A 26,754-nucleotide genomic window follows, 5' to 3' on the forward strand; every position below is an offset into this window, starting at 1 on the left:
AACGTAAACACGGAGCTCAGTCGTTCTGCACGTTCTCTGGGCTGCGAGAATACGCTGGAGGTGGAGACAGCGGCACCGCAAAGGACTCTGGGACACGTAGTTTTCTTTTTGTTTGTTTTTTAGCGCTGCTAGCCATATGACTCAAATACAGGTACACAGGTATTCACATTGTTTGCTTATGGAAAAGTAGTAATAACAGATAATATATATATATATATATATACATACATGTGCTTGTATGTGCTTGTATTTTATATATACTCAATTGCAAGTGAAATTCTTGCTTTTAAAATTTTACTTAAATATATCGGTAAAAGTAAAATGAAGTAAGTTAGCAAGTGTTGCAGGTAAGTATATATAATACTGGTATTGGAAGAAATATATATAGTACTTTAGTCAAAGTAATATATATATACAGGTATATATGTATATATATATATATATATACCTGTATATACGTATATATATAAAGAGAGAGAGACAGCGAGAGAGAAAGAGATATATTTACATACACATACATATATACGTATATATACATATATACGTATATATACGTATATATACATATATACGTATATATACGTATATATACGTATATATACGTATATATGCTCAGAACTGGAGTAAATACTTTGTTCTGGTCCTCTTCTGGGTGAATTCAATGATCACCTTGAAGCTCTTCTGTTCCATCGCCTCCACATTTGAACTCTGACGCGTGACTCTCTCGACCGTTCATGCTCTCTTTCACACACCTGACATACCGTGAGTGCTCACATGTGGACCCGACCGGAACGAAACAGGGCTCGGAGAGTTGTTCCTGCTTGTGTTGCTGCCGCCTCCATCTTTAGCTCTATCTCCAGAAAGATGCGTGTCGTCTTCCTGCTGTGAATATTCAGCGGGTGGTATTTTCTAGAAATGATTATTAAGTTTGTTCTAGAAGCCACATTTAGATTTTTTTAGGGTGATCCAGTATCTGCTTTATATTGCTTGTAAGGTACAAAGTGTTCAGTTTGCATACAAAACAGTACATACAGTCTACTGGATGTCAGCATCAATGTCATGAAGGAGTGTCACAGCTGGAGGCTCAGAAGAAATTATTCATATAAAATGACCTTTCTCCTCTAAAGACTTGAGAATCCATCCCAGATGTGGAGCAACATTACAATACAGCTCCATATAAAATAAAATAAAATAAAATAAAATGTATATAGTATAATATAATATAATATGATATAATATGATATAATGTAATATAATACATATATAAAATAAAAATAAAATAAAATATATGTGTGATATAAAATAAAATAAAATGTATAATGTGTGATATAAAATATAATAAAATATAATATATAAAATAAAATAAAATAAAATATATAATATAATATAATATATATGATATAAAATAGAATAGAATGTAATATAATATATAAAATTAAATAAAATATATAATATAATAATATATGATATAAAATATAATATAATATATATGTATATATACATATATATATTATATATTATGTATATTATTACACTTCACTGGGCTAGTTCTTACTACATTCTGGGTATAGTCTAATGCCATAATTTGCAAAAAAAACTAGTAACTGCAGCTGTCAGATAAATATAATGGACTGAGTAAATACATAGAAAATAATAAACGCCTGTCAAAACGTTACATAAAAGTTTTAAACTTCAGTTTGTCTCTTATGCAGAATATTGCATTGCAATCATGGGTTAATTTATAATAATATAAATATATATATATATAAATTGATTTGAGTGAGAGACAACTCCTTGGAGGTGAGAACGAGTGGAAAAATCAGGTGAGGCCAAGAAGAGATTAAATAGAACTTCAGTCTCACACATTGCACACATAGACAGACTTATTTTTACTCTGCTGAGAGGCTGTAAAACACTTTAACACTTAACGTTTGCTCATAAAATACTGAGCTCAATGCCAGCACTGAGCAAGATGAAGCGTTTCCTAACGCAAGAAGACTTTAAGACTTAAGAGACATAAGACACCACGTGAGCCCGTACACACACACACACACACACACACACACTTTATATAATCTCCGCACACATTGTAATCTGTTTGAACCCGCCTGTTTACGTTGCCACAGCTACAACACCAACACCTCTCCTGGGCTGGAGGCGGCAGACACACCTTCCTTTGAGCCTGTTCGCTTCACCGCTGATGGATGTTTTGACAAGTGCTTCTCTTTCCAACAGCCAATGGGCTGCACGTCTGTGTGAGGCGTCAGGAAGTGATGACAAATGTAGACACACACACACACACACACACACACACACACACACAGACACACTGATTATAACAGCCAAGTACACGTTGGAATGTGCAGTATTCACACTGTACAAATCCTTGCTCGAGTGCCAGGTTGTTGGTTTTTACACTTGCAATGAAAATCATTCCACATTTACAGTACTTCTCGTAGCTGAAGGAGTAAATGAAGTGCCATAAAATGATAGAAAATAGCAGGAAATAGTCAAATATATGATAAGACAATTGGAGATGGCAAGAAAGAATTTGAAATAGGCATAAATTATTTGAAACTTATTTGAAACACACATAAAAAACATAAAACACAATTTTACAGAAGCTCAATTTCACGTTTTTTAGGTGTTTTTGACGTCAAAGTTCTTCTCAGTTTATTCCCACGCTGCTTTTTACAATAAAAGGAATGTACATTTTAATTAGATATGCCTGCAAAAACAGTTTGTAAGGAGTTTTTATTCCTTTATTTCAGTTATCATACACTGTTAACGTGCCTATCAGAAGATTTAGCTCTAGCAATAAATCGTTAATAAACAATACGTGAGATATAAGTGAAGATGCATTACGACAAAATAGAATCACAGTCGGCACAGATTTAAATAGTTATTTGAAAACTGTTGAAGAGCTTGTGCATCATAAGGAGAACAATCATAAGGAGCTGAAAAGGAGCGTGAAGGCTGCTGCAGTGCAGCTGGCTGCAGAACTGTAGTGATATTGAGTTTGATATGATCATTAAAACAATCAACACTGTGATCACAGATGTAGAAATACAGTCTGCAGAGTTTAAACTCTGCCGCTGCGTTCTGATTGAACTGGAGAGGAAAAGTTTCTTCTGTCTGCAGAGGATAAAAAAAAAAAAGGTCTGGTATTAAGGTCATAAGGTCATACACAATAATGACATTCAGAAGACATTATAAACATGTATAAGGCTTTATACATGTTTAAAATCATGCACAACCTCTTTTAATACAAGGTTGTATAAAGCAGTATAAATGGTGGACGTAATGTATTATAGATTAATCATTCACAATGCTTCATACCTCCGTGCCAAAGTGATCATACCATAACTTTAGCCAGCTCTAAAGCATGATAACAGATTATAAAGTTCCTACAGTGCCACTTCCCTTATAGCTCACAACGTCCTGCTGCTTCAGTGTCATTGATGTTAATAAGACATTATTCCATTTCAGAAACGTAGATTTTATAATATATTGTGATACGTTATAGCAGTTCTCTGTCTGTCTTTATAAGTTGAAGTTACCAACACTGCTGGTCATGGAGGTTTAAAGCACTGTGAATGCTGAACTTCTAACACATTACATCCACCACTTATAATACTTTATAAACCTTGTTATAAGTTGTGACGCATGATTATTTCTGGAGTTTTATAAAGCCTTATAAATGCTTTATAATGTCTGATGAATTTGTTTACGATACATTAGACAACATGGAAAGAGATGACAAAAAGTTTTTTTGTTCATGAGGTCTCTTAGTTTCACCCCCAAACATACAGCAGCATCATATAAGATGTTCACAGCTCAGTTTTAACCTTTATAGTTTGAGCTTTTGGCAAACAATCTAGTGCAACGTATTGCAGGTTCTGTGTTTGACAGGAAGCAGGTCTGCTACTGAGATTTAACTGTGACCTCAGGTTTATGAGACTACAACTAAAACACCTCCAACTGATTTAAAAAAAAAGAGCTTTCAAGCCCGAAATTGCAGCTATTTTTTGAAACAATGCGGATCAAAATCAGCAGTTGACGTCGTATTTTGGCTCCTCGCACCACCTGGTCTGTTTTTATAGTTCCCTAAATATGATTTAAGCGGCATAAAATCTCAGCAAAAGCATCTGCTCTCGTCCCCGGTGAGACTCCGAAGGTGGAGAAAGTGTGCGTAGGACGGCGCTGAGGGCAGACTGTTCTCAGTGTTTCATCCTTTGTTGTTGTTGTTGTTGTTGTGCGATAAGAACAGGAAACATAGCAACAGCAGGTCTGCGTTCAGTCTGCACAAGGGAGTCGGGGGAGAAGTCTTCTCTGGTGCGACGGGATTATGTGATAGAAACATGCTGTGCTCATGCGGAGTCAAATATTAAATAACACTACCGTCCCGTGTTTGAGGGGCTGGGCCCGGCGCTGTTGTCACGCTGCCATGGTGACAGTAACTGTTTACAGAATGTTTAGCGTATCACAAAGCAGGCACAAAGGCTGACTGGACCAGACGGAGCTCATGTGCTCTACATTCTGGACTTGATTAACTGAACTAAAAGCCAAGTGCTCATATTGTGAATGGATGTACTGTGGCTCTGCTCCGCATTACTTCATTTCCCCCACTGAAATACCAAGAATCATAACCGTACAGTTACATTTCTGTGTGTGAGCGAGAGAGTTTCTGTGTTAAACGTGATCTGTACATACGTTGCAGTGTGCACCGTGCTGTGATGTCCAGATGTCGTTTGGTGTAGTAAACTAAACAGGACACACAAATGCATGCTACGACTGATATTTGGTAACCCTGCAATACATGGCGGTTATAAACGGGTTGTGAAAAGAAAAAAAAATGCATGCCAAGACAAGAGTAGGCCAACTGGCAATATGTGTTTTTCCATCCCAGCTGTTGGTTGCAGCAGCTGAGATAAACGGTGCTTTGCAAAATTAGACCAACGCGAATTCTATTTACAAAAGTCTGATCTTCAGCTGGATGACAAATGCACTACAAGCATGTTGAATCTGAAATTAAAGTAGTGAGCTTGCTCTTTTTGCTAAAACATACATTTATAGTTGTTTAGAAAAGCAGAGAAACAATGTTAGCTATGTTAGCTATGTTATGAGCTAATGCTAGCATTAGCTCATAACATGACGAATGTGATGTTTATATATCGTATGATAAGTCGATAATACAAATATGATCGCGGTCATGTCCAAATATATCGTACGATAAGTCGATAACGTAAAAATTATTGAGGTAATGTTCATATATATTGTACGATAAGTCGGTAACATAAAAATTATTGACGTCATGTTCATATATATCGTACGATAAGTCGGTAACAAAAAAATTATTGAGGTCATGTTCATATATATATCGTACGATAAATCGGTAACGTAAAAATGATTGAGGTCATGTTTATATATATTGTACGATAAGTTGATAACGTAAAAATGATTGAGGTCATGTTTATATATATCGTACGATAAGTTGATAACGTAAAAATTATTGAGGTCATGTTCATATATCATACGATAAATCGGTAACATAAAAATGATTGAGGTCATGACCTCTAATTTAATTCTTTTAGAGCTAAATGCAGCTTTTGACGTAGTAGACTATGTCGTTTTAATCAACCGTCTTAAAACCTGGGTTGGCATTTATTCTTACCTTCCAGATGGAACGTCTTCGGTCACCAAAGGTAAATATATCCTCTACAAATCACATTACCTGTGGTGTACCGCAAGGTTCAATTTTAGGTCCACTTTTATGTCCAATTTTATTTTCTGCATACATGCTCCCACTTGCAAATCATCCAACGTCACAACGTTTCTTTTCATTTGTATGCAGACGACACACAGATATACCTTCCCTTCTTTTTATCCTTAAAGCTGGTGTTTGCAACTAGTTAAGATGTCATTTGCAGCCACTAATGTTTGCTAAATGCACAAAACATCTTTAAAGTTTGACATACTCCATCACAGTAAATGCAAAGCGTTCGTTTGGTTCGGGTTTGTGGACCACGTCCCGATTGAGGTGGTGAAATCAAACCCATAATCCAATATATCATAACTTTTACTGCCACGTACACAGCTCTTCTCTTCCTGCTTTGTGCCTTATTGTTCGCTGAGGCAGCAGTTCATTTGAAACCATGATTAATCTCAAGTTTTCCAGAACAATAAATTAAGGAGAGATTGTTGTAAATATAAAATCTTATGACGTGTTGCAAAATAATTGCGGGTAAATGTTAACCAGATGTAGACAACTGTAAATTGGGTTCAACTCTAACTTTTACAGGAATTCCCTGTTAATTAAAGTTTGAGAAACAGTGCAACATCTGGATCCGTTTCATCATTTCATCTCGCCTTTTGATTTAAAATATTACAATATAATGGAGTATTTTTGTTACATATATTGTGACAGGAACACACACAGTCCTACGAGACTCTGGGTGTCATTGCATGTAATTACAGAGTCACTGACTGTAATTAGGTGTAGTGTCGTCACTGAGCTCACCAAACACTGTAATTGGCCGTGGATAGACAAACAGGGGCTGAACTAAAAAGCTTTTCGTAATAGCAGCCTGTCAGTGAAGCCGTTATCTATTTTCCAGCGGTTGCATTACGAGGTGAACCACGGCCTTATTGGAAACGTGAGCCTCTGTGTGCAGAAGATAATCAACGGTTAACACACACAAAAGAAAAATTGTCTGAGGATTTTCCACAACAGTAATTGCACTCTTGTGCACAACTCTGCACAGATAGAAGGGATCACACACATCTGTTGTGGTAATATTGCATCAATGTAATTTTTTGTACTGCAGAAGGTTCATTTAAATATTTTGTCTTGCAATTCGAAATTAGTATTTAGTATTTGATTAAGTATTTTTAAGTTATTTATGAATTCTTTTTAAGTTACGTTTTCAATTTTGTAATTTTTTAGTGCGTTTTCCTACAAATTACGATTTTTTGCTTTCAATTAAATGTAAAAAAAAAAGCGTCAACATATAAAGTTCTGATTACTTTAATCTGAATGAAAAATATTCAGTGTATCAATTTGAATTACTTAATGAATCAAAGTGTCTGCATACAACTGTTCGTATGATATCCAACGATGACGAATTAATGACAATATTTTGCTTCTCACAAAATTTTTTGTTGATAATTCATTCCAATTTAAAGACAATGATTCTGCCATTCAAATATAAAAACTACAAACACAAATATGCATAACAAACACATTCAAACATTCAACATTCAACAAATTCAAATAGGCCTCCCTGTACAGTGTGTTCAGTTTGGGAACAAACTGTACAGGAAACATGCACAGACTCATTACCCAAGAAATCACATGAAAATAACCTACAATAACAAGGCACACCCTCCACACACACACACACACACACACACACACACACACACACACACACTCACACACACACACACACACACACACACACACACACACACACACACACACACACAAAGTTCAAACAGTCAACTGGTGAGGATCTAGATTGAAGGCATCGGGGTCATCACCATCCCCGTGGTAACAAGCAACACAGTGATGCAAGCGAGCATGATGTCATTGAATGAATCGGTCGTCCACAGCCTGAGGGTGTCTTTGACTCAACCACAGGGATTGTGGGGGATTTTGTTCATTTGGTGTTGAGTATAAAATCTGGGAGCTTTCTGAAATGCAGAACAAAACGAGACAAAAGGAGGATTTCTCAACCAGGTTTATTCTCTCAAAATAAACACGGATATAGAAAGAGACTTCACCGAAGCGCGTCTGCTATCACGGCGCAGACACGTCACAACACAGGAGATGCTTTACACTCGCTTTGAACACAATTCACAATGTTACATATGTTCACATGAACTAAAACAGCCCAATATGAACCAGATAAAGTCCAAAAATCTGAATTAAAAAGTGTCTACATATACAGTTCTGATGTCGTTTATTGAAGTTTTCCAATTTTAATTAAACAACAAATCCTCATTCAACATTACAGTCATTTAGCAGACGCTTTTATCCAAAGCGACTTACAGTTCAGTATCTATCTACACACCGTAGACGCAGCTACGGGAGCAATTTTTGGGGTGTCTTGCTCATGGACACATTGACATGAGACTAGCAGAGCAGGAGCCGGGAATTAAACCGCCGACCCTCTGATTGAAAGGCAGCCCTGCTCTCCACTTAGCCACGGTCACCGTACCTCAACGATTCGTATGATATATTACGAAATGTTCTTTTGTTTTTTTATTTTGTGGGTTTTTCTATGAATGTCCAGCAACACGGTGGTTATGCAACAAAACGACTTTCTTAGGTTTAAGAAAAGATTGTGGTTTTGGTTCAAATAACTCCGGAGGTTGCGTTAATTAAGTACAGAAGTTACCCAACAAGTGAGTCAATGTTCAGCCAAGAACACCTAACCAAGTCATTTTGATGTCTAAACCTGAACCAAACTGTTTTGAGGGTGTGTAATGTAGTTCTGTACAAACTACAGAAATGGCGTTACTTAAAGGGCCAGTGCAACATTTCAGGGGATCTATCAGCAGAAACAGAATATAATATTCATAACCATGTTTTCATTAGTGTATAATCACCTGAAAGTTTAGACTGAGCCCTTCAAATCTACATAGGGAGGCGGTCTTCTTCACAGAGTCCTCCATGTTGCACCCACAGACTGTATATAAGAAGCGGACGAGGTCGTCGTGACGTCACCAGTTGGTTTGTGGACTGCCGTTTTTAAGCCTCGAGTTCAGCGATTTCGCTGAGGCCATCTTGAGTCACAGCTGTCGCAACGAATGAACAGGAAGTGACCATATTAGGACTGAGGAGGCGTGACGTAGAGACGCCGTATACGTCTCTGGTAGAGACCTGTCAATCACAGTGTAGACCTCCTAAAGTAGTGTTATCATAGTATGGATGTCCTCTGAGTGACCACGGTGTTACCGTCTAATCACGGTTTTATACTCTTTAAAAGGGAGGAGGGAGGAGTGTTCCTTTGGTTGCAATCTGCAACCTCACCACTAGATGTCACCAAATCCTACACACTGTCCCTTTAAGTAAAGCCATGTGACGAATAAGTCGACGCTGACTTCTCGTTTAATGAGTAGCGGTGAAAGTCCGTTATTTGCGTTATATACACATTTTTGTGCATTACTTTTCGTATGTACAATCGGTGTTTGAGAACAGCTTGAATTAATAACTATTTTGAGACCATTCAAAGCCTTCTTCAAAAGCCAGTCAACATGAATCACACAGAGAGGCCATCCTCAGTCATCTGAGTAGCATTGTACGGGTGGAATAGTTTAATCATTTTAAATATTGTATCAGTAGTATAATTGCAGTTCATGTAAATCTTTAAAATCATTTATACAGGATGTTTTTTTACATCATGGTTAGTTGTTTTTTGTAGATTTTCAAGCATATTAGAACAAAAAAAATCACCACATGACAATCTTACAGAGATTTAATACCCAATTAAAAAAAAAAGAATAAAAAGCGTAGTATATTATTATGGGATGGGGAGTCGAGTTGGGCACAAATTAATTCAGCTTTGACTCTCAGAGCGACGATAAACGTCCTCACAGTTTGTCTGTTTCTACCAAACAACAACAACAAATATCCCTTAAAATGTCGCAGAGCAACAGCAGATTCACAGATTTAACATCTAGCTTTACACTCAGCATACTGTACACACAACTTCACCAACGAAAACCAATCAAGAGTCATTATTCAGCCTGCTAAAGGAAACATAAACTCTTCGGTACATTAATATAATTGGCATAACCTGCAGAGGGAACATTCACAACACATTGAAACGCATGCTGGTGTCAGTGTTTAGGTATTAGCCATGCGTCCAGATGGATGTAAACATTTATAGATCTTTATGAGATTGGCACATGTGATGCTGAGTCTGCTGCCTTTTCAGCCCTGTGGGTCCGTCAAAGCTTTGGGGAAAACGCTTACTCTCGGTGAGCTTTAGAACAACCAGGCTAGCTGGTTCCCCCGTTTTCAGTCTTTATGCTAAGCTAAGCTAACTGGCTGTAGCCTCATGTTTAGCGTAGAAACATGAGGGTGGTATTGGAACTTCTCATCTAATTCTTGGCAAGAAAACAAATTTCCAAACAAATGTGGAAGTATTCCTTCAAAGGCAGGATGTCAGAGAGCTCATTGATTTAGAGATAAATATTCTGATTCTAAGTATTTTAACATGTTTCATGTTCATTTGAAATATTCATCTATAGATTATTAGACTAGATTATTTATAATCTAAACACTGGTCTAAAGTTTCTGTTTTAAAAACAAAAGTTATGTTGTTGTGTTGTATTAAAAGAAACAATATTATAAAGTCAAAGTGCCCTAAAGAGGTATTTAATGTTCATTATTGATTGTTTGTGCACAAAAAGGAAGTCAAGTCAAGCTTTTTGACTCAGTCGTTTGTTTCCTTCTGGTTCTGAAGTGACTCCAAACTAAAATCCAGCTACACTCTTAGAAATAAAGGTTCCAAACGAGTTCTTCATGGAGGGCTGAGGTTCTACCCAGAAACCTTTATTGAAGAAAGAGTTTTTTCAAGGGTTCTTTGTGAGACTAAGGGTTCCATTAAGAACCGTTTTTTATCCAAATAGTTTTCCAAGGATTGATGGAAGGATGGGGAACCCCCATAAACCAGTCCACCACCACAAAATAAGCCTCTGGAATATAAAAAGGGTTCTCTGTAGAACCTCTGGGTGGTTTCTAGATGTAAGGGTAGAACCTTACATAATAGATGTTTTTTCTGTAGAACCTCACATAGGGGGTTCTGTGAAACCATTACACCATTGAAGGTGTCTCTGTGGAAACTCCCATAGAGGGTTCTAAATGGAACCATTACACCATAGAATAGCTTTCTGTAGAACCTCTTACAGGGGGTTCCGGGTGGAACCATAAAACCTTTGAAGGTGTCTCTGTAGAACCTCTTTTAGGGGGTTCTGGGTGGAACCATTACACCATGGAAGGGTTCTCTATAGAACCTCTCAACGTGGTTGTGGTTGGAACCTCTCACAGATGGCTCTATAAGCCTTTGTGTTGGGTTCTAGGTAGAACCAGCTGAAGGGGTTCATCGTAGGCACCTCTTTAAAGGGTTCTCCAATGAAAAACAAGCCAAAGAACCCTATATGGTTCTGGTTAGCGCCCTTATTTTTAGGAGTGTACTTTATTCCTCATTTCTGGATTTTGCGTCCACAGTGCCGACACCCCAACGTCTCCAGGACACGTCGAACCCTAAACGGACTTCCTCCCGTGTGCTTGACTCTGTTTCTGTAGGTGGAACAGTCAGGAACAGAAGTATGAGCCGTTTGGAACGTTTGTGTAAGAAAACAGAACATATTTATCAGACGGCTTGAAGAGCGTCACCTGCGAGAAGAGCAGCCTCCACTCTGTCCAGCAAATAGTGGAGGGTAATAATGAAAAATGAAAAAAAAAAAAAAAGGTTAAGAAAATAATACAGCACCAATTCTTTCCAATCACCAACTTCAAACCACGTCTGTTCTCACACAGGAGCTGCAGGCACAAAACACAGGTTATAGAGAACACCATCAACCTGAACTGAAAAACGATGACGACGACGGTTTTGCTACTGAGCACCAGATAATGCACCGACATGAGTTACCACTTCCTGTCACACACCGCACAGGACACACGTTAAGAGAGAGGCGATACCATCGCTGTGGGAAGCCTGAACGGGTGAGAAGATCTCCGACAATATGAAGCGATCAGCACTTTTAAACCCCATTCCGGGTTCCCACGGTGCCAGGCAACAACAATCTTCTCTTCAAGTTTTCTGCTTGTGAAGCAAACGGATAAAAAAATGAAATACAATTTCACATTTTCTCGTCGACAAAAACATGTTTTGTGCTGAGACTCCTTTTTTCAAACAGCTTCTCTATAATGCAAATATGAAGTAGACGACGAACACTGTGCGGACAAAAAAACAACCTTTGTCCTACAGTTGTACTCGGTTTATTCACCATCAAATCTCTCTACTAGCATTAAGAGCGAGGGCACACAAATGAAAAAAAATGCGACCCTGAGTTGGTGCAATTCTGAAGGGTGAAAAGTTCCAACAAGCTGTACATAGAAGTGAAATCCTCATTTGACATGAAGCATCTAGAATATCCTCTCACGTTGTGCGTGTACATATCCTGTCTTCTGTACTTTTACGTGCAGCATTTTGAAATTTCTCTCGCCCGGGGCTAAAGTTTGCTTTGGCTCCCTCGTCCACAGACAGGAGGTCCAGGTGAGTCGCTGGGGGCTCCGCCCGCCGGCTCCGTCTCCAAAACCGCTGAAGAAGACGAAGAGGCCCGTCACGTCCTCAGCTTCAGGATGACCGTGGCCAGGACGAGGAAGAACGTGTTCCAGCCAAGCGTGACAGCGAAGCCTCGCCACACCATCATCCGAGACAGACCCCAACCTGTTGGAGAGACGGAGTTCTTTACATTCGCTTGTTTAGGATGCGGGAAACCAAAAGCTGGACACGTTAGGAGTCAGTCGTACAAGAGCTCTGTAGAACAAGTTAGCTTAGCTTAGCATGAAGACTGGAAAACGGGGGGAAAACAGCCACCTGCACAGGATTGCATGTTTTCACGTGTTTTAATTGTGCAACCCTGTGTTGCATAACGGCAATAAATTAGCCTCGAGTCATCATCGGCATCGCAGCGCGCAGGTTTTGTTTGCTTAGTAACAGCAAGGACGACTGGAGAGCAACCCCCCCCATGTGACCACAATGTCTGCTGCAGGTCCCAATTTGTTCCGGATTCAATCATTGAATTCCGCAAAGAAAAGAAAACTTTCAGCTCATCCCCCAGATTGAATTGTAACACTTTCGACTTGTGCCCGTGTCTCGTCTGCCGCCTCCACGATAAGGCCCTCAAACAGGAAACGGCTCCTCTGACTTCCTGTGCACGTATCGTGTAACGAGGAGGGAGCTTCGAACTGTCGTCGGGTCTTTGTTGTCCGGACACGGTGATGTCGAGAGAGGGAGGAAAGACCGGGAGACGGAGCGAAACCACTATACATTACGTCCCAGGAAGTTACAGGAGCCAGAGCCGATGAATGATTTAGACGACTTGGGCTACGTTGTTTCTAACGATCCGACCCTGAAACACACGATAGCGGCGTTACGGTGAGTGTTGTGTAACGTGTGCGTGTGCATTACCTCTGTACATGATACAGCGGAGGGCTTCGGAGGCGTAGGTCTGAGGAAGAGCCATGCTGATGTAGCGGAGAGGATACGGGATACACTCCATCGGCCAGATGATACCTATAGTACAGGACGGGGAGTGGAACAAGCTGCTGTTAAAGTACAGTGTTCATATCTGGATGATCTGTCATTACAGTGAACCTCATGAAGCATTTAAACAAGCTCTGGTTTCTCTCGACTTTTCTCCGGTTGGAATGAGAACGAAGCAGGAAAGAAAGAGAAGAAGTGTCAACAAAAAAATAACACGATACATGAACTTTCAGGGAGAAGAGAGCTGCTGGACAGTATAATGGTCACACACACACACACACACACACACACACACACACACACACACACACACACACACACACACCGCTGAGGATGAGGTTGGGGTAGAAGATTCCCAGGGCGGCCTGGTTGGCGTTCTGCTCGTCGTCGATTGCGGCTGAGATGACGAGGCCGAACGAGATGCCGGTGATGCCCTGCAGCACGATGAGGACGACGACCAGCACCAAGGAGCCTTCATTAGGCAGCTGAAGAGAGAGAGAGAGAGAGAGAGAGAGAGAGAGAGAGAGAGAGAGAGAGAGAGAGAGAGAGAGAGAGATGGAGGAAGAAGAGAGAGAAACGTTAAGATAAGAGGCTATTCTCACAAAGCTGTGAGATAAGCTTAAAGTCAGGAAAAATGGCATTTTGCAGTCATATACATTATTTTACATGCACACAATTTAAATGACCATAAATACAAACCATACAATATTACAACCATTTTATATATATATATTCTATAGCAAACACAATCCTTCATCTTGAATTTTTTTATATAATTTTCCGTATCTATTTTGTCTCGTTTTATCTCCCTGTATTGTTATTGTATGTCAACGCCTCTGTTTTGCCTACTTTGCACCAATAAATGAAATGAATAAACGCTTTTCGTGGCTCCAGATTGAGGTGTGTGTGTAGTCCGATAAGTTGCCTCAAGTGATGTCACTTGAGTCAGGGTCAGCTGGGGGCTACAAGTTTGGAAAGAGAAACCTGGAGGAATGGAGTTAGAAAGAAGTGAGACCTCTGCAGTCCGCTCCTCGTTTCTCTGCTGCAGGCTGGAGGCTCAAAGCAACAGGAGAAGCTATACGAGCGTAACAAACCCCGAATGTCAGGTTGCATCGTGGGTAATGAAGGCGCCAGGATTTAACAAGGAAGTGAAAATGCGTGCAATGCAAAAAGATGATTTCTCTGCTTTTGCTGCTTTGAATTTAATCCTTTTTTAAAAACTATCCATGAGTGCAACGCTAACTCAGTGAATAAGTATTGAGAGGGAGAGGCTAACAGAGGCAGACACACTCTCTGATGGACTGCACTGCTCTTCAGCCAAAAACACATCAAGAAACTACAAAAGAAATGTCACTGCTGCTTCAGTTTGCTTGTAAATCACACGGACGGGACGGTGGAACGACTCAGAATCAAATACAAACAGAGAGAAGTCCCCGAAGACTCAAGGTGTAGAAACTCTGTGTGTGTGTGTGTGTGTGTGTGTGTGTGTGTGTGCGTGTGTGTTAAGACACTATCCGTCTCCCCTGACAACGAGCAAAAATAGACATACAGTCCACATGACTGCTCGGTTGCCACAGCAATCAAGGGCTGTTGTCGTGGCGATCCCAAAGTGATCCCTGGAAACGGCCAACGCAGGAAGTGATTTATGCCGCGGTGGTCTCTGTGGACTCCTGCACCTTAATTAACACACACACACACACACACACACACACACACACACACACACACACACACACACACACACAGAAAGCATGTCCCTGCACGAACTCAACACACACATACACACATGGACGCTCAAGAGCACACACACACTCATCGATAGCATGTCCCTGCACGGACTCAACACACACACACACACACACACACACACACACACACACACACACACACGGACGCTCAAGAGCACACACACACACTCATCGATAGCATGTCCCTGCACGGACTCAACACACACACACACACACACACACACACACACACACACACACACACACACACACACACACACACACACACACATGGACGCTCAAGAGTACACACACACCCATCAATAGCATATCCCTGCACGGACTCAACACACACACACACACACACACACACACACACACACACACACACACACACACACGCACACACACACGGATGCTCAAGACCACACACACCCATCAATAGCATGTCCCTGCACGGACTCAACACACACACACATACACACACACACACACACACACACGGACGTTCAAGACCCACACACACACACACCCATAAAAAGCATGTCCCTGCATGGACTCAACACACACACACACACACACACACACACACACACACACACACACACGATATCCAGCGTCTCTCGTCTTGGAGCTTCTTCCTGTATTGATTCCGCTCACATGTGTATTGAGAATCGATGAGGAGCTGCCTCCCTCGTGTTCCCACAGTAGACCTGAAGCCTCACAGGAACACTGACACCACGTTCCCTCTCCTGAAGGGAAATCTCTGCTTGACGGTAGAAGTGAATTATTATTATTAATAATTACGTTCTGCAGGATAATGATGATGTGGTAAAAATGCAAACAGCTCTGCTGCATTCAACGTGTCAAACTCTCCACAAACCAAATCATGTGAGAAACGCAGTGAAAACTTCAGCTTCATGATTGTCTTCGGTTTTTCTTAAATGTGTGAAACGTTCGGTGACTTTCTCGCACTGCGCTTTGTGTTTAGAGCAGAGTGGGGGGAAACAAAGAGGTGCTGCTCTCTGTTCTCGTCACATCGCCACTCCTGTCGGGGAACTATTGTTCTAATCGTCGAGACAATAGACGGAAGAATGCACCAATGGAAAGAGTGAACGCTGTGAGCAGGTGCTCATGGGAGTTGTAGGTTTCACCTTTTGGAAAGACTACAATACTTTTTTCCCACCTGTGTACAAATAATTGATCTTCCTTTTCTTTGCTTTCTCTCAGAAGTTAAAACAAATACAGCATGTTGTATCATCCAAGAGTTCCTCCCTTATGAACGTTATTAATAAGTTGTGTGAGTCACTGTGTATGATGTTGGATATTCAAACACTTATTGGCATCATAATAAGGAGGAAAGCACACAGAGGAACGATCAGAGAAACTCACACATGTAGAAACAGTGTGGAAACAATCAGCTTTGTTTATATAATCAGTTTTTTCTTCTATTGATTCCGTATTTTCCTGCTGTTACTTTCTTCCTATTATTGCTGCTGAATCAATCAATACAGTTTCATCGACGAACCTTGAAGACGAGCAGGATGAAGAGCAGCAGCAGGACGATCTGGACGCTGATGACAAACAGCTGAGAGAAGAGGTGAGCCAGCATCGTCTCCAGAGAGCTCACACCTGGAAGACAGACACGCATCATGATCAGTATTCTGATACAAAGCCAAGTCTGCATTTTAATAATCACAAAAAGTTCAATAATTCAGAATGAGAAATAACCAAAACAACCGTCTCAGTGTTCGCTGGGTAAACTTCACATTCTGCTCTGATCGTCTGACTCCCCCTAGTGGTCACATCTCGAATTACACTCAAGAGGAACATCGATTGGATTCATTACCATCATCAGAAAATAAGCAAAATTATGAAGCATTATCTCCCCAAAAAGATCCAAACAAACTAAAATAATATGCACTTTTAGAGGAAGCCTGACATTTATCAGTAAAGATGTCAATATTTAACTGTGCAGTAAGTTTATACAGCTGCATATTAATAAATCCCTTCCCTTCTAGAAAGCTAAAATATGCTTTTAAAAAGGAAGAAGGACAAAAAGGATTTGTTTAGATGGGAATCAACTGATGCATATTCTAGATTAATCTAAAATATATGGAACAGGTAATGAAGCAATACATGCATCAAAACATTTTTAATCAAACTGCAGATTTGAAAAGCTACTGCCGATAACACCGGATGCTTTTCAAAGATTGAACACGTCTTCTAGTTTCTCTTTGTTTCTCTTCCTGGAGCTTTTTCACCAATGTCTGCAAAATTATTTAGATGTTTTGCCAACAAATTTGTTTCTCACACTGCAGTGTAGGAAAACAGTGTTTTCTTTAATACGCATTCCAGATCGAGTGTTTTCTCACTCTGCAACCTGGAAAACTTGCATGAAATCAGTTTGTAGAGTCGTAGCTGTTTATTCTGTCTATAATCTCTCACCACTAGCATCACTGTTATTAAACTCTGCACTATATATTCTATACTTATACCTGCACTGCCTACCATGTTCACACTGTGTGTATCTTAGCGTATTAATGCACAATGTTAATACTGCTCATGCTGAATATATTTACTCTTTAAGTCACATTATATTTCTTCTATATTTTATTCTGTATGTTAGTGGTTTTTGCACTGTGTACTCTGTGCAATGACAATAGAGTTGAATCTAATCTCATCCAGTAGGTTTAGTAAATAGGATGTTTTGTGTCTGTCGCTCTGCAGAAACAGCGACTTTTGGTGTCTCACCTGCGACCCAGCACCGGTCCAGAAGCCCCTCCTTCCTCTCCAGGACGAAGGAGAGAGCTGTCAGACCCACGGCCAGGTAGAAGGTGATACTGGAGGAGGAGGAGGGGGAGGAGGAGGAGAAAGTTAAGTGTCAGGTTGTCTTATCCGTGAAAGGTTGCTGGTTCATGAATATAAAGTTGTTCAGCACTGACCTGAGAACAGCACCGGGGGTCACAAACGTAGTGAAGTCTGTGTTTAGGCTGCCATAGATCGGCTCCTCAAACTAACAGAAACAAAGGATTCAAATTTACTTTTATGATACAGAATGTAGCAGAAACACACGGACAGTTAAAGCTAAATATAAATGTATATTTGCTATATTACACTCATTTATTTATTATTTTATTTACCTGTATTGGCAGAGCGACGAGGTACGACAAACTTCCCAATTTATTCTCCACAAAAGTCTGCGAATAGAAGACAAGTTAAACAATATAGTGGAAAAACACATTTAGTATGAGGATAGTAATAAGAATAAAATAAAACTTTATTAATACAGCACCTTTCAAAACAAACAAAGTGCTTTACACGGTTAAAAACACTTCAGGACCGCAATGAGGTGAATAAAATCAGATCATTAAAAATAATTAAAAAAATTAAAAAAATTTAAAATACACAAAAGACAAAAAAAACAATAATCACTAATAATTTGAAAAAGACAGATTGGAAATAAAACATTGTGCTGTCATTAATAAATAATCTTTATGGGGAGCTTCATGGTATATAGATTTTTGTTGTATTCATAAGGTTTGGTGTCGTGTGATGCTTCAACAATAGAAACCAGTGTCTTTAACATGAATATACAATATTGATATTGGAATCATAAAGCTGCTGTCGAGCCTTAAAGCCACGTGTGTTACATTATGACACTGTGAGTTTACACAGCGATATCTTGTGCGTCGTCACGCCTCTTTGTACTCGCCGGATGCGTTGAGTGATTTCTGATTTATCTCTCAAAGTAAAATGACAACGTCTGAATATTTCCACGAGGCTCCAGTTGACAAAGCAAACGGAGGAAAACGTGTTTGATGATGTATGTACCTGAAAGGCCTCGTGTAGTTTCTTCTGCAGCATGAAGGCAATTTGTCGATCTAGAAAAGCAACATCAAGATAAACGTCAGCTTGTCAGATCCCCAGTAGATGATATCTGGGTGTAACGCGCTTCTAGTTCTACTGGGATTATGCATATTTTATAAATGAATATCTTAGTACATGCACAGTACATGTTAATCCTTTTAATTTAATTCAACAAACAGGGAGTCATCTTACTGGTGAGGTCCAGCCAGACGTGCACCGATCCTCCGTCGACCACCTCTCTGGAAACCTGCCGCTGCATCATCCTGCAAGAATGTAGGGACTTGGTCATAATCCCAAAAACATATTCAACATTCAGCAAATATGAAGTAAAAACGGGAATGTTGCAACACGAATAGATATATGAGGGTTAAGATGCTGCAGAGGCCGATTTACTGCTTATTGTCTCAAAGTCATCTGCAACAACACAAGCTTTTTACAACTACATTACAAGACAGACTAGAAGAAAGACAAGTAAAGCTGAAAACATGAGTTTCTGCAGGAAAAACAGGGAACAGTTATTACATATTTAGGTTTCCACAGTCGTCACAGATACTCCTAAAAAGGTGGGGATAAGAAATAACATTTGCACATTTGGAAGCTTCTTCATTTTGAATTCCAAAGCGATGTGACGACAAGCCGGTGTGACCGATCTGAAACTGTGAACGTTGTGTTTGTGTGAAGTTTAGAGGCAGACGTTCTATTATAGCATTTAGCCATAATTTATAACTTTAGAACAGCTCAGCAGCTAATGACCTCATTATTGTATAACCTGCTGATCAGCTTCCTGATTATCGAATCAATCACTTGGTCTATAAAATGTCATTAAAGTACTTTCAAATCTTCAATGTCTTTTCCTGAACGTATCACACGTTATCGGTCTGCATTATCTCTTTACCCATCATGCCTTGTCCACACAATAATCAGCAGACATTGATCCGATGTTATATTATAAAACACACCCGGTCTGTTAGGATCAAACTAAACCACAGATGGGATTATTTTAACACCTTTTTGTTTTCTTTGGGCACGTCTGTCGCTTGAACGACAGACGATTCAGTAAGAATGAGTGCGTGATCGATCTCACCTGCCCAGGTGTGTTTGGGACAGGAAGGACAGGACTGTCTACCCAGGAATCACACACACACACACACACACACACACACACACACTCATTCACTCACTGAACTGTGATTCACAACAACAACGACTCGTGGGGGCTGACTCATCCTCACATGATAATATAATGCTGAGCTGTCGTGGTTTGATTTACGGGTGTCAAAGCTAGAGAGAGAGAGAGAGAGAGAGAGAGAGAGAGAGAGAGAGAGAGAGAGAGAGAGAGAGAAAGACAGAGAGAGAGAGAGAGAGAGAGAGAGAGAGAGAGAGAGAGAGAGAGAAGACAGAGAGAGAGAGAGAGAGAGAGAGAGAGAGAGAGAGAGAGAGAGAGAGACACAGAGAGAGAGAGAGAGAGAGAGAGAGAGAGAGAGAGAGAGAACAACAGAGACTTCAGGTGACATAAAGGTGAGGAACAAAATAAGTTCTACGTCCGCATTTCAGCAAGGTCAGCTTTAAAAGAGCATGAAGTCCTTCACCCAATCCTTAAGATGTTTATGCTTGGAGGAAATAAAACGGCAAAAGCCTCGAGTTCTGCAGTTTGGCCGTCGCCATCTTGTTTCTTGGAACAAGAGGGTGGAGCTAAGCAGGTCATGTTGTGTCATTTATTGATTGATTATCAAACGAACACGACTGCTCTCACCTTTTCGTCAGGTAGCTGGTGAAGTTCTTGCCGAAGCCGATGACGCCCCAGTACTCCCCGTTACGGATCCCATCGAAGGCCTCCGCATGGGACAAGGGCACCTGTGCATATATATATAAAGAACTATTTAATACATATCAAACACCATCTTTTAATGTGTTTGTATCAAGTGAATGCTGAATACTTTGCTCCGGATGTTTGTTATTGAGCAGCTTCACTAGAGAGGTGTGTGTGTGTTTTATACAGAATGTCACACAGAGGAACAACCCCCCCCCCCCTTCACTGATTTTCCTAGAAAAGGAAAGTCTTGGTGTTTGTTCTGCTGTGAGCAGAAGTGAAACTTTGCTTAAGAGCCACCTGTTACTTCCTTCGAGACTGAAACCTTTGACACTTCAAAACACAAACGCACTTCTCTGCAGTCTGATTGGCGCGCGACCCGCTTCCTGCTTTGGTTGGTACCTGGTGCACGCTGGAGTTGTCCAGGAAGGAGAGCAGAGATCGGCTGTAAGCGGAGGGCGAGGTCTCGTTGTTCACCACGGCGACCTGGATCCCGTTCGGGTCTCCTCCGATGCACAAACAGATGAGAGAGACCTGGATGACGGGCAGCAAGAACTGGAAACACAACGAGCTGCGGACGCGATGGGAGAAACAGACATGGTCACATGGCCATAACCCTTTGAGGGGCTTCATCAGATGAGACATGTTAGTAGTGACGATGCGGTAAGAGTAAATTTAACATTAACGGAAACGTACCCCGGCATTCTCTTCATCCGCACCAATGTTTTGATCATCAGGGCGGTGATGTTTCGCCACTTGGGAAGAACGTGTCGGGCTCGCACCTTCCAGTCCGCTGAACACACACACACACACACACACACACACACACACACACACACACACACACAAATATTTACATACTTCACCCTGCAGAAACATCTGTGTTTCTTCAGATGATGATCATATTTGGTGTTTTTTTGGAACTTAAAAATGTCAGACCTGAGTACGTGGGGACTTCCTGCGCGGCTCCCGGTCCGACCGCCAGAATTGGCCGACTCTCGTCCCGGCCGCTCTCGAAGGACTGGCTGCTCTCCAGCGGCCCCCCCGGCGGACTGCACCCCCGCCTGGAGCCGACCTGGTCCGACGTCTCACACAGCTGCAGGAAGGCGTGCTCCAGGGTCTGCAGCAGGAGGTCATGTGGGTGAACAACAGGGACCAGACCAGCAGATAGACGCCACGCTTCCCTTTTATTCTACATCTCAAACATGGACTATAATAAACGGTGGTTTCACTTCTTTGTTTTCTTTCAGCTCTTATTTTCTAACTTTAACTTTTGTTTTATTTGTATTATTGGTTTCATTCTGCAAAAACAGGTCAACATGTTCACACTAGAGTTCAAGCCGCGTGGGATAATTTAAGATACAGATGTTTTTCACTTGAAGTCAACAACAGCAAATATTAATCTTAACTTAAAGCCATGACAAAAACAAGTATTTAATCTTATTTTTAGACTAGAAAAGCTTCTTAAACTTCATTTTAAACCATCGCGGGACAATAAATTCTCCTCTGAAACCAAAACTGATCTTCAGTTCTTTCAGTTCTTCTAATGCAGAGAGAAACATCACAACAACATCTGGTCAACGGTGCATGAAACTGTAAAAAAGTACCAATTTAAAACGGTTAATTCATCACATGAATGTGCAGAGAAGACCACTATCTGCAGGTTTTTCATTCTCTTTCTAACTAACTTGACTTGTTTACGAGATGAGCTACATTATTAAACATCGCCTTGCTTTGTGGGCTGATGAACAGCCTCCCTGCCCTGACTACCAGCCCCCTCTGGGCCTCCCGTCACCCCGTGGTGGTTTTAAGGAGGACTCACTGTTGCGCTGTGCTGCTTCATGACTGCGTCTGGAGGTCCTTCAGCCAGCAAACAGCCGTTCCTCATGAGACCCACCTGGAGAAAGAACAGGAGAATGTTTAATAAAATAATCACAGTGTTGTTGGACTGTTCTTGTGGATAGAATGTGATATGTGATACTTTATGAAGTAATCTGGAACGCTGTTGTATGATATGAGTACTACTTCTACATATCAGGACTTTCTTTCTGTCCTGCGTGTGTGAAAGTGTCAAAGGTATCCCAGCAACGTCTCGAAAAAGGTCAAAAACATCATAAACCAGCGTGATCACAGTCTAAAATCGACTGCAGCAGACCGTCAACAGTCACAGAGACAGAAATGAATGAGCAGAGTCACCTCAGTCGCCCTCGGTGTGATCCTTCTTGCCACACAATCACTGAACTGAAAGCTGCAGCTGAGCAGTCAGACTGGATTTCTGTCTCTGTGTTTACATGCAGCTGCATCAGCGACCGGTCAACATGTTCACACTGGAGTTCAAGCAGCGTGGGATACTTTAAGATGCAGATGTTTTTCAATTGAAGTCACCAACAGCTAATATTCTGTCTTAACTTCAGGCCATGAGAAGAAAAAAAAAATCAAGTATTTCATCTTTTTTTTTTTACTTGAAAAAGCTTCATTTTAAACCATCGCGGGACAATAAATTCTCCTCTGAAACCAAAACTGATCTTCAGTTCTTTCAGTTCTTGTAATGCAGAGAGAAACATCACAACAACATCTGGTCAACGGTGCATGAAACTGTAAAAAAGTACCAATTTAAAACGGTTAATTCATCACATGAATGTGCAGAGAAGACCACTATCTGCAGGTTTTTCATTCCCTTTATGCTCTCATTTCCGGTGTGCACGAGCCGATTGATATCTTCATCAATTTAACAGAAGGCCAGTATTAATATCATCAGTCTTACTCTTTTGCATCTTTAGAATAAGGCACCTTGATTTGTTTGCGAGATGAGCAACATTATGTAACATTTCAGATGTTTACAGGAGCTTCTGCAATTCTCAGATATTGTTATTTGTTAAACTGACATTTGTGGGAAATGCACTTATTTCGCTTTCAGGCCAAGAGTTAGGTGAGACGTCACTCTCATGTTTTCACGTTAAGTATAAGAGTTAGAGCCTTGAGGCGATTAGCGTAGCTTAGCATAAAGACTGGTTCCAGTGGGTAACAGCCAGCTTGACTCTCAACAAGCTTATGGTTTTTACATTTCTGTTTGTGAGAGGTATCAATCGGTCTAAGCCAACTATTACATTTAAACAAAAAGAAAACTAATCCACAGAGCACATTCAACACATGTAAAGGTTTTATGGACTTAATACACAAAGAAGATTACTGGTGGAACAATAACCGGACTTATGGAAAGACTGGATTCATGCTGAGCCAAGTGAAGGGGACACGCTGTAGTAATGTGGGTCTATAGGCTGATTGTATTGTATAGAGTCCATGACCTTTGTACTGTGTGAGGCCCTGGTGTTCATGTGTGTGTGTGTGTGTGTGTGTGTGTGTGTGTGTGTGTGTGTGTGACCACGGCTCTAAATGTGTGTCTGCATTACTTCTGTTCTTATCGTCGTATTCATTTGTATTTTGAGGCTGTTCGGTTGTTTGTGTAAATGTGCTGAACAAATAAAGTTTGACTTGATTTTGTTGGGGACTATTTTTCGGCGGCGGATGAATACACATTGGGTGCTCTGGTTAGTATTTACAGCAGCAGGACTGTTTATGTACGACAGACTCAAAATGAACTCAATATGGAGGAATGAGATACACGAGGATTTGGATGCTTTTGTTGTTTTCATAGGAAATCAACGTGTTTCATGAAGCGAAAGAAGCAAACTTTTTGTTGTCGGCGAAATGTGACATAAAGACACAAAAGAGCTTCAGTGCAAACTCTATAAGAAGTTTGTTTTTTCTCTCATTAAATGTTTTTTGTCCGTCCTGTCAACGCCAATAAAGACTAAACTTCTTTTGACACAGCGCAGAAATATCAATGCACTCATTGTTTCACCATGAAGCACCAGTTTATGAGTGTGCATTTGTTCTTGTGTGTTTATGTGCATCTACTCTCTCTCTCTCTCTCTCTCTCTCTCTGTCTTTGTGTGTTTATGTGCATGTTCTCTTTCTCTCTTTGTGTGTTCATGCATGCTCTCTCTCTCTCTCTCTCTTTGTGTGTTTATGTGCATGTTCTCTCTCTCTCTCTCTCTTTGTGTGTTCATGCATTCTCTCTCTCTCTCTCTCTCTCTTTGTGTGTTCATGCATTCTCTCTCTCTCTCTCTCTTTGTGTGTTCATGCATGTTCTCTCTCTCTCTCTCTCTCTCTCTCTCTCTCTCTCTTTCTGGGTTTATGTGCATTATCTCTCTCTCTCTCTCTCTCTCTCTCTCTCTTTGTGTGTTCATGCATGTTCTCTCTCTCTCTCTCTTTGTGGGTTTATGTGCATTCTCTCTCTCTCTCTCTCTCTCTCTCTTTGTGTGTTCATGCATGTTCTCTCTCTCTCTCTCTCTCTCTCTCTCTCTCTCTCTCTTTCTCTCTCTCTCTCACCACGTTGGCTTGCCGGGCCTCCTCGATGTAGTGCGTGGTGATGATGACGGACACTTTCCCCGTCTTCACAATCTCCACCAGATGCTGCCAGATCCTAGAGAGCGGAGAGACCGTTAAAGAAAAACAGAACGGATTACATAACGTGCTCCCCCCCCCCCCCGACCCCAAGTTTCCCCCTAAAAAGATCTCTAAAAAGCTCCCGGCTTCGCCAGCAGCCGTTCTCCTGCCAACCGTCTGATCTGACGAGGCTTTGTGGTGCCGTTACACAACGAGACCGGAGCAGCGGTAAGCGCTCCAAAAAGGTTATTGTTTCTAGAACACAAGTTAGAAACGTGCACGTCGTTAGAACACAGACGTTGTAAGCTCCTGTGGAAACGTAATTATAAAGAGTTTTTTAAAATCTTTTTGCAACATAAAGTGACATAAAAAGGCTTTTCCTTGTCTATTTGGGTTAAATGTGTTCAAATGAGGAAGTGTTTACGGGTCAGTTTGAGACGTGTGGGAGAGTGTTAATGCTATTTTGAATCGAGAGCTTGCAGGGGCTGCTTTAGTTTGTAGTCCAACAGGAAGTTAGCGTCGCACCAGTTCCCTCCACAAAGATTCTTCCTTTGGGTTTTTGCAGAAAATGATCTCTGTGGCAAAAAACAGACATTTCTGATTCATACACGTTGTGTTCAGCAAGATAATCTTCACAACTGAACACCACTTGTATGATGTTTAAAGTGTGGCATAAAAAGCTAACGTTGGGCCGTAGAGGAAAACTCCACCACGGTCACGTGACTTCACGTCTCCTCCACTAAGATAAAGCAGGACTAGTGTTCCAGTGAGGACGCTTAGTCGACTCTTTTTTTAAAGACACGTAGACGCTTCTAAATTCACCACAGGGTTATTTACTGATGTATTACTGGTGCTTGAAACACCTTGAGCTCACATACCCGCTGTGCAAAGGATTGTGGGTCAGAACAGACAGAACAGCACACTGGCTCGCAGACTGCAAAATGTGACCGAATGCAGTAACATCCTGGTTTTTTTTTTTGGCATACAGTAGTTTGTGTATTGGAAGGCAGAGTAAAGACCATGAAACTGCAAAGTCACTGCTTCAAATCCTGCTGACTACCTTCGTCCTCCTTGTCTGTCAACCAGCACTTTGTGAGTCAAAATGTGAGACGCAAATGACATGAAAAGATGCATTTCGTTGAGCAACACCTGCGTTGTGCGCTGACAGTAAACGTTCTCATGATCTCGTCCGGCACTCTTCTGAGGACGACGTACGTTTGGCGAACGGCCAAAAAATACATTCTGATCCCGAGTGTTACGTACTTCGCCCTGAGAACGGGGTCCACTCCCACCGTGGGTTCGTCCAGGATGAGCAGCTCTGGATTCTGAAGCAGAGCCGCTCCGAGAGACACCCCTCCGCTTCTGACCTCCGCTGTGACACACAGAGAGAAAACAGACACTCTGAGCTTCTCTCTTCTGAGGGAAAGAAGCAAGAAGACGAAACCTGCAGGACGAATGCCACAAAGCTTTAACAATGAGGACACGTGCTGCACGCTGCGTTGTTTTCATACCGGGAATGTTTTTCATATCATGTAGAGAGAGAACAGCTTTAACGAGCGGTGAGTCACGGACGCCGGGAGTGAGTCGAAGCCTGTTTCAAGATCATCAAAACAAA

At 41.0% G+C, this 26,754-nt stretch overlaps 1 protein-coding gene across 1 annotated transcript in view; it reads right to left on the bottom strand.

Annotated features, from left to right (window-relative positions):
* Nucleotides 1-7,724: 7,724 nt before the first annotated feature.
* Nucleotides 7,725-26,754, bottom strand: part of abch1 (ATP-binding cassette, sub-family H, member 1) — a 20,972-nt gene continuing 1,942 nt past the window's right edge. The window contains 17 exon segments of the mRNA XM_068710372.1: nt 7,725-12,464; nt 13,209-13,313; nt 13,609-13,768; nt 16,539-16,642; nt 17,765-17,853; nt 17,956-18,026; nt 18,154-18,210; nt 18,845-18,894; nt 19,073-19,143; nt 20,634-20,734; nt 21,093-21,261; nt 21,387-21,483; nt 21,630-21,810; nt 22,513-22,587; nt 25,083-25,176; nt 26,403-26,491; nt 26,493-26,511. Coding sequence (XP_068566473.1) covers nt 12,358-12,464; nt 13,209-13,313; nt 13,609-13,768; nt 16,539-16,642; nt 17,765-17,853; nt 17,956-18,026; nt 18,154-18,210; nt 18,845-18,894; nt 19,073-19,143; nt 20,634-20,734; nt 21,093-21,261; nt 21,387-21,483; nt 21,630-21,810; nt 22,513-22,587; nt 25,083-25,176; nt 26,403-26,491; nt 26,493-26,511 — 1,639 coding nt within the window. The 3' untranslated portion in view covers nt 7,725-12,357.

The sequence above is a fragment of the Cebidichthys violaceus genome, unplaced genomic scaffold (genome assembly GCF_023349555.1).
Source record: "Cebidichthys violaceus isolate CVI_PGR_0920_01 unplaced genomic scaffold, fCebVio1.0.p SCAF_150, whole genome shotgun sequence".
Lineage (NCBI taxonomy): Eukaryota > Metazoa > Chordata > Actinopteri > Perciformes > Stichaeidae > Cebidichthys > Cebidichthys violaceus.